The sequence below is a fragment of the Amblyomma americanum genome, chromosome 6 (assembly GCF_052857255.1).
Source record: "Amblyomma americanum isolate KBUSLIRL-KWMA chromosome 6, ASM5285725v1, whole genome shotgun sequence".
Taxonomy (NCBI): domain Eukaryota; kingdom Metazoa; phylum Arthropoda; class Arachnida; order Ixodida; family Ixodidae; genus Amblyomma; species Amblyomma americanum.
Genome location: NC_135502.1, coordinates 111,312,531 through 111,319,969, shown reverse-complemented (window position 1 = coordinate 111,319,969; position 7,439 = coordinate 111,312,531). Strand labels below are relative to the sequence as shown.

Here is a 7,439-nt window from a genome sequence, read left to right as displayed (position 1 = left end):
TACCCCTGAGGAAAGTTTGCTTAGTCTTCAGTTTCATCTCGCAATGCCTTACTGTGCCATTATAGGCTCACCTTTAGGTAACAGCCAAAGAGCACAGGCATACATGGACATGCACCTGAACACTTAATGCTTTTATTTGTCCATTCACACCTTTAGTTCCAAAAGATCCCGCAATAATTTGTCGTGTATGCTCCCGATTGGTATAGACCTCGCTTTTAATGTACTGCCGCCCAGCTCTTTATGGCGATGGGTCCGTCACGTGCTTTCTGGTCTCACTTGAATACCCCTCTCTTGATATCGCTTTTACGGATATTTGAGGTGCACAGGGAATAACTAAATAAGCGGGCTTCCACCGGGAACCCGCCCACTCACCAGGGCGGGCCGGACGACCCCTGGCGGCTGTCTTCGGCGTCCTTCGCGAAGCTGACTTCCTTGACGGCACGCTTGGGGTAGCGTCTGTCGTCAGCTCCGACTGCACCGGCAACTGAATCAAAGAAGGTGGGAAACGTTAGTTCCCAAACGACATGCAAGTATACGTGTTCGTTGCAAAGGCCGGGGATGGACCACGTTTCATTTTTTTGTTTGTGAAAAGAAAGTTACTCCAAAAGCGTTCCTTATCATTGCTTCAGTTAAGCGTCGAGAATTAAAAGCTGCACATGTAAGCTGGTGTAATCATTCATTCACCACAATACATATGTTTTTAATGACCACACTGTGCCAACCAAAGGCGTTCAACCCAAACGATGAAATGATAATGGAAACCAAAACAGGATAGTGCAATTCAAAGTGAGGCAGAGGTAGGCAAATTAACCTTGTGGGTCCACTTACCTTCATAGCGAGCTAATGAAAAGACAGTTATTAAACCTTAGGTAATGACCCAGCTAATCTATACAATTTACTAGTGAACTGACATCCGCCGCGGCTGAGGGTGTGTTCCTCAAAAGATTTTCTATTTCGAGCACACGTTTAGGAAGTTTTGAAAGTGGTCGCTAAAACACCGGTGATTACAGCAAATAAACAGATGAAATGGTCATATAATTTCTCTAGTAATCCTACCTTGTAAGGGTGAGGAGATTGGTAACTTACGTGTCTTTAAGCGGTAATTATCCTTCGAAGGTCCTCTCTTCTCTTTCGGCACGATGTCCTTTGACGGCAGGAGGCCACAGCTGACGGCGCCAAGCACCAGGCTTCTTTATCTGGCTTGAGCTCGCGTTCCTTTACTGAGGAGCCTGATAATGACATGCACAAATAACTCGCGATAAACAACAAGAAATACTTATCCCGCGGTCCAATGTGTGAAGCGGGAGACAATAATGAGGCTTAAAAGGTAAACAACCACTTTGTCTAAATTGTAGGAATAGTGTATCCGGGACACTCGTCCACGAGGGTAGGTTGAGCTTGGAAAGCATCACAATGTGCGGTTTGCGGCCGAAGGCCTTGCACAATTTTAAAAAATAGCCTTTTCGAGTTACTTAGAAGGATTTGGTGTTAGGCCAGTTGGCAGGACATCGGGAAGAGAAAAACCGCAAGACAGGACAGGACTGAGGCCCGCCCTTTGTTGTCGCCTGTCTCAGTCCAGTCCTCTTTTGCGGGTTTGCTCCTCACAAGGTTTTCGAGTTAGAACAGCGCTTTTTTTCGGAATAGCATGGCCAGCAGTGAAGTGTATCAGAATATGGCTAAGGTGTGATAACTAGCAGCTAGTTGGTTAACTAATATTGAATAGTTGAATGTTTAATCATTACTATTGCGCTGCTTAATTATTGAGAGGCGTGTAGCCCACCGTAAGTAATAGCCATACCGGTTTGCATAATTTCGAATGCACGATTACCTTTGGCGCTGTGGCCCAACAAACTTTGGCTATTTCGGCGGGCTACGTGCACTGCAAAGGTTGCTTTGCCTGCAAGTTTCTCGAAAGCGCATGTGTATTGGCATGATAACGGCCAAATTTGTTGGGATTTGCCTGCAAGGTCTTGAAAGCATATCTATTGGCGTGATATCGGCGAAATTTTTTCGGCGACCGCCGAGGGCCACCGCATTTTCGAAATTCTAAACACAAATTTTACAATGTCGCTTTTTTATTATTTACCGAAAATCACTGTGAAACTTCTTTAACGTTCAATTTTCTGTTTCGAAGTAAGTCTGTGATTTTCATACTTTTCTTCATCATTATTTACTGAAAGCTTGCAAAAGGTCTGTGAAATTCACTTTCTGTTTTCAGTGATTCTGTTATTTTACAGTGTTTCTTTTCTATCATGTACAGAAAATCAGTGAATAAAAAGAGAGTTCAGTTCTCTGTTTTTGGCTTGCTGTTAATTTACACACATCTTTCTTTTTTGTTTGCAGAATATATGTTTCAAAGTAATGGAAAGTTCTGTTGCCTGGTTGTTCTTTTATTTCAATATTTTTTCCGCCACAAAATGCGGCTTTTCTGCAAGCATTTAAAGAAGTGCACATTAAATTACAAATGCGCTCTTTACGTCGCTTACAGAATTGAAAGCGTGAGGTTCGATAATTCACTGCTCGAGGGAAGTTGCCTGCAGCCAATTTAACAATGTCTAAATATGAAACGTTTGCACAACACACTGATTTTCATTGGCGTAGCATTGCCTGCGAACCGAAAACAAAACAGCTTGTATGAAGGAGCACTTCATTAAAATGAAAGTGAAAACATGGGGCCTTGAGTTTTAAGCAGTCTCCCTGTGTTACATCGTTACGACACACGTGGCGTGTCTTACTGTATACGACAGTACGCCGTTCGAAGGTTGCAACATGAAATCTTTATTGCTTCCGGCTCGGGGCGTATATATACGAAACAGAGAGGGGGGAAAGGGGAAAGGGAGAACAAGGGAAGGATATCAAACGATAAACGCACGTGCCGTCAGCGCTTGCAAGGCAGTCTGATTGCGGCTGACGTCACTTTACAACATCCCTTCTTCCTTAATAGTGAAGTCGCTGTACTGGTTTCCTTTGACGTGTAGAGCGCCGCAAGGCTTGGGGTGATCTGACGGGTTCAGCGTTGCTCCCTGCGAGTTCCGGCTGAAGTTCATGCTCAGGTTCTGTTATGCCCCCTTGTTCGGCTGGCGTTCTCGGCAACAGTGGGTAGTCGCTAGGAGTACCTGTTCTCGAGTCTCGTTTAGCCGCTTCTTGGTATTTACCAAACGGTGGCGTCGCATCTTCCCGGTCCCGCACCTGGTCAACATGTCGTCTTACTGATCCGGCTGGTGTTCGAATGCTCACCATCCGAGAGCCTGTTGTAGACTCTACAATTCCTGGAGTCCATTTCTCACCCCTTCCGAAGTTGCGGGCGTACACGGTAGCTTCAGGCAATGGCAGTGGCCACTCGTTTGCTTCGTTCGCTGGCCCTGCGTGTACAGGAGGGAAACATGTATCTAAACGGGATCGAATTTTATATCCGAAGAGCAGCTCTGACGGCGATTTTCCAGAGCGGTTAGGTGTCCTTCTGTAATTGAAAAGGAGCTTGTTTATATTATCTTCCAGCCACCCCTCACCAATCTTCTTGAGGCCGTCCTTAATTGTCCTGACAGCCCTTTCTGCTAGGCCGTTCGATTGAGGGTGATATACAGCTGTGCGCAGATGCGTTATGTTGTTCCTCTTGACAAAAGTAGCGAACTCGTCAGCGGTAAACTGCGTTCCATTATCGGATACGATGGTTCGTGGCACGCTAAATCTGCAGAAGATACCGCGCAGGCAGTTGATTGTGCATGAAGCGTTTGCTTGTCGGAGTGGCACAGCTTCAATCCACTTACTGTATGCGTCCACGACCACGAGTACCATGTTCCCTGCAATAGGTCCCGCAAAATCGATATGTACCCTTGCCCATTTTTCAACAGTAGCGGGCCAGCCTTTTGGCGTTGCTGTAGCTGGCATGGGCAGGTTTTGGACACAACTCTGACATGACGCTGTCACTGCCTCTATTTCGCGATCTAACCCTGGCCATCAGAATGACGATCTAGCAACCGCCTTCATAGCGGACGATCCCTGGTGCGTCTCATGCAAAAGGTATAAGATGCGACGTCGCGCCTCCATCGGAACGACTTCTCGCCGGCCCCAGTATAACAACCCGTGGGCCAAAGAAAGCTCCAATTTCTTGTCAAAAAAAAGGTGCGACACTCGTGTTCAAGCCTTTCGCGCAGGGCGGCCAACCGTTCTTGGTGAATCGCATAACTTTACTCAGAGCAGGGTCGCCCGCACTCAACTGCCTTAGCTCCTCAACTGACACAGTTCCCTTATCGAACACACTCAAGGCCAGCAGATAGTCTGGTGGGTCCGCTTCTGGTGGCTTCGGCTCAGACGTCCGTTGTGGCAGTCTACTAAGGGCGTCAGCGTTGAGGAGTTGTTTACCAGGAGAGTTTTGAAGCTGATAGCGGAATCCGCCTAAGTACAGCGCCCAGCGCTGTATTCTGGCGGCTGCCAATGCTGGAGTTGGTCGATCCGCCTTCAGCAGGCCCAGGAGCGGCTGGTGGTCGGTGACCAATACAAATTCTCGGCCTACGAGATAATCACGGAATTTGGACACTCCAAACACAAGAGCAAGGGCTTCCCTCTCAAGCTGGGAATAATTTTTCTCAGCCCTTGTTAGCGTCCTAGAACGGAACCCGACAGGTTTGTTTACCTTTCCGAATGTATGGAAAAGCACGGCACCTATTCCGTCCTGTGAAGCGTCACACTCTATCTTGAGGGGTCTCTCGGGATCATAGTGAGCCAGCACAGCCGCTTCCCGAAGGCATTTTTTTGCTGCACGAAAAGCTGCTTCTTGCGCATGTCCCCAGAACCAACGTGTGCTGTTCTCCAATAACTTGTACAGCGGTGCAAGTACGGAAGACATGTTGGGCACGAACTTCGAATAAAATGTAATCATGCCCAGAAACGACCTCAACTGCTGAACATTTTGTGGGTTGGGGGCTTGCGCGATTGCTTCAACATGCTTCTCTATCGGATGCAGACCTTCACGATCAATTTTATGACCCAGATACGTCACTGCCTCTTGGCGAAAGCTGCATTTCTCAAGTCTGAGCTTCCCTCCATGCTCACGAAAACGCTGCAGTACTTGTCGTAATCTGTCGGTGCTACCAAGTTTTTCTGATACCAAAACGTCGTCAAGGTAAGCCTGAACACCTGTCAGGCCCTGCAGAACTGTTTCAATATTCCGCTGGAAGATGGCAGGCGCGGAAGCTATGCCGAACGCCAGTCGGTTGTAGCAAAACAACCCACGGTGTGTATTGATTACGCACATCTTCCTTGAGTCCTCATCGAGGGGGACTTGGTTATACGCGTCTTTTAAATCCAGCGTGCTTAAGCAGTTCCCACCGTTCAGGCATGCGAAGATGTCATCAATAGCTGGCAACGGGTACTGCTCCAGTTCACAGACGAGATTCAGGGTCACCTTAAAATCAACGCAGATTCTAACCTCGCCGTTCTTCTTCATTACAGGCACAATGGGAGTAGCCCATTCGGCGTGCGTTACAGGTGACAGTACTCCAAGCGTTACGAGCCTATCAATCTCTTTCGAAACTTTGTCGCGTAAAGCAAATGGAAGGGAACGGGCCTTACAAAATTTCGGCATGGCGCCTTCCTTGAGCTTCAGATGAACAGGGTGTCCGTCAATGAGGCCCAGCTCGGGGCTGAAGACGTCTTTGAACTCTGACAGGACGGCATGCGTGGCGTAGGTATGGCTGCTTCCCGGACCAGAGTTTTGTTGCACTGATACGTTCAACACCGAGGTTTCTGCGTCATTGAACTTGGAAATCAACTCCCGTCTACAAAGGCTCGGACCTGAACAGTTCAGGACCATCAAGGAACTCTTGACCTCCTTGTCGTTGTAGGACACTGACATACTCAGTTTCCCTACTACTGGAAGTTGTCCAAGATAACAGGACAGTTTAATGAATGCGGGTCCTAATTGCGGCCAATGTTCACGGTTTTTCTCAAAAATCTCTTTGGACACAACACAGACGGGTGAGCCGGTGTCCACAATCATAGGTACGTCAATGCCACACCATGTGAAAGTACGAAGAATAGGTGGTGGTAGCCGACCATTGAAGGGTGCGGTTAGTGTCCAAATGTGCGCATCGTCTCCATTTTCCTCAGTAACATCCGCTGTTATGCAAACGCTTCTCCTTGCCTGCATTGTGAACGTGCCTTTGGGCGTCCTTTCCGCACGTCGCTTTGGCACATCTTCGCCAGATGGCCGTATACACCACAGCGGTAACACCTCGCTTTCGCCCAGCCGCAGGCGTTTCTGTTGTGTTTCTTACTTCCGCAACGCCCACATACTGACACCAGTTCATCAGCTTGTCGTGCATTGACCTTGAGTACGGATTCAATGTCAGAAGACATCTTCTTTGTATCGTTTTCCGCTGCTTCTGCTGATATGACAATTGTTTCAGCCTCCTTCAATAATAATAATTGGTTTTGGGGGGATAGGAAATGGCGCAGTATCTGTCTCATATATCGTTGGACACCTGAACCGCGCCGTAAGGGAAGGGATAAAGGAGGGAGTGAAAGAAGAAAGGAAGAAGAGGTGCCGTAGTGGAGGGCTCCGGAGTAATTTCGACCACCTGGGGATCTTTAACGTGCACTGACATCGCACAGCACACGGGCGCCTTAGCGTTTTTCCTCCATAAAAACGCTGCCGCCGCGGTCGGGTTCGAACCCGGGAACTCCGGATCAGCAGTCGAGCGCCCTAACCACTGAGCCACCGCGGCGGGACAGCCTCCTTCAACGTCAAATCTGTTTTCGATAATAGCTGCTTCTGAATAGCGCTTGACCTCACGCCACAGACGATTCTGTCGCGAAGCATCCGGTCTAGCATGTCACCGAAATTACAGCCATCCGCAATCCGGCGAACTTCAACGATGAACTGTTGAATGGGCTCACCTTCCAACTGGCAGCGATTGAAGAACCGATAGCTCTCCGTTATTTCATGACGCTTGGGGTCGAAGTAGGCATCCAAAACTTTGACTGCTTCCTCGTACGTCAGCGAGTTTGGCTTCCTCGGTGCAACCTGTCCTGAGAGCACTTGCACGGTGCGCGTACTCAATGCTGCTACCAGCAACATCCTCTTCTTTCCCGAGTCGCTGACGCCAGTTGCCTCAAAATAAGCTTCTACCTTCGTGATGTAGGCCTTCCAGTTGTCGGACTGGTCATCGTATTCCGGTAGTTGATGATGAGCCATGGTCGGTATTTCCGCGGCCGCTGTTTCCTGCTTAACTGCCTGGCTTAAATCATTTTTCACCTCAAGGGTTCTTTCTGGCCTCGTCGCCACTGTTACATCGTTACGACACACGTGGCGTGTCTTACTGTATACGACAGTACGCCGTTCGAAGATTGCAACATGAAATCTTTATTGCTTCCGGCTCGGAGCGTATATATACGAAACAGAGAGGGGGGAAAGGGGAAAGGGAGAACAAGGGAAGGAT

The 7,439-nt window shown here is 48.3% G+C and overlaps 1 protein-coding gene across 1 annotated transcript; it reads right to left on the bottom strand.

Annotated features, from left to right (window-relative positions):
- Positions 1-2,937: 2,937 nt before the first annotated feature.
- Positions 2,938-7,229, bottom strand: LOC144095449 (uncharacterized). Its single transcript, XM_077629186.1, has 2 exons — positions 6,898-7,229; positions 2,938-3,362 (listed from the first exon to the last, which is right to left on the bottom strand). The coding sequence occupies exons 1-2, from the start codon at positions 7,193-7,195 to the stop codon at positions 2,938-2,940; spliced, it is 723 nt and encodes a 240-aa protein (XP_077485312.1). The 5' UTR covers positions 7,196-7,229.
- Between the last annotated feature and the right edge of the window lie 210 nt (positions 7,230-7,439).

Bases quoted from the DNA above. Each gene is read 5' to 3' on its own strand.
- LOC144095449 (XM_077629186.1), bottom strand. From the start codon at position 7,195: ATGGCTCATCATCAACTACCGGAATACGATGACCAGTCCGACAACTGG. The intron at 3,363-6,897 runs GTGAGCCCATTC...CTGTACACGCAG, and splicing joins CAATCGCTGCCAGTTGGAAG to GGCCAGCGAACGAAGCAAAC.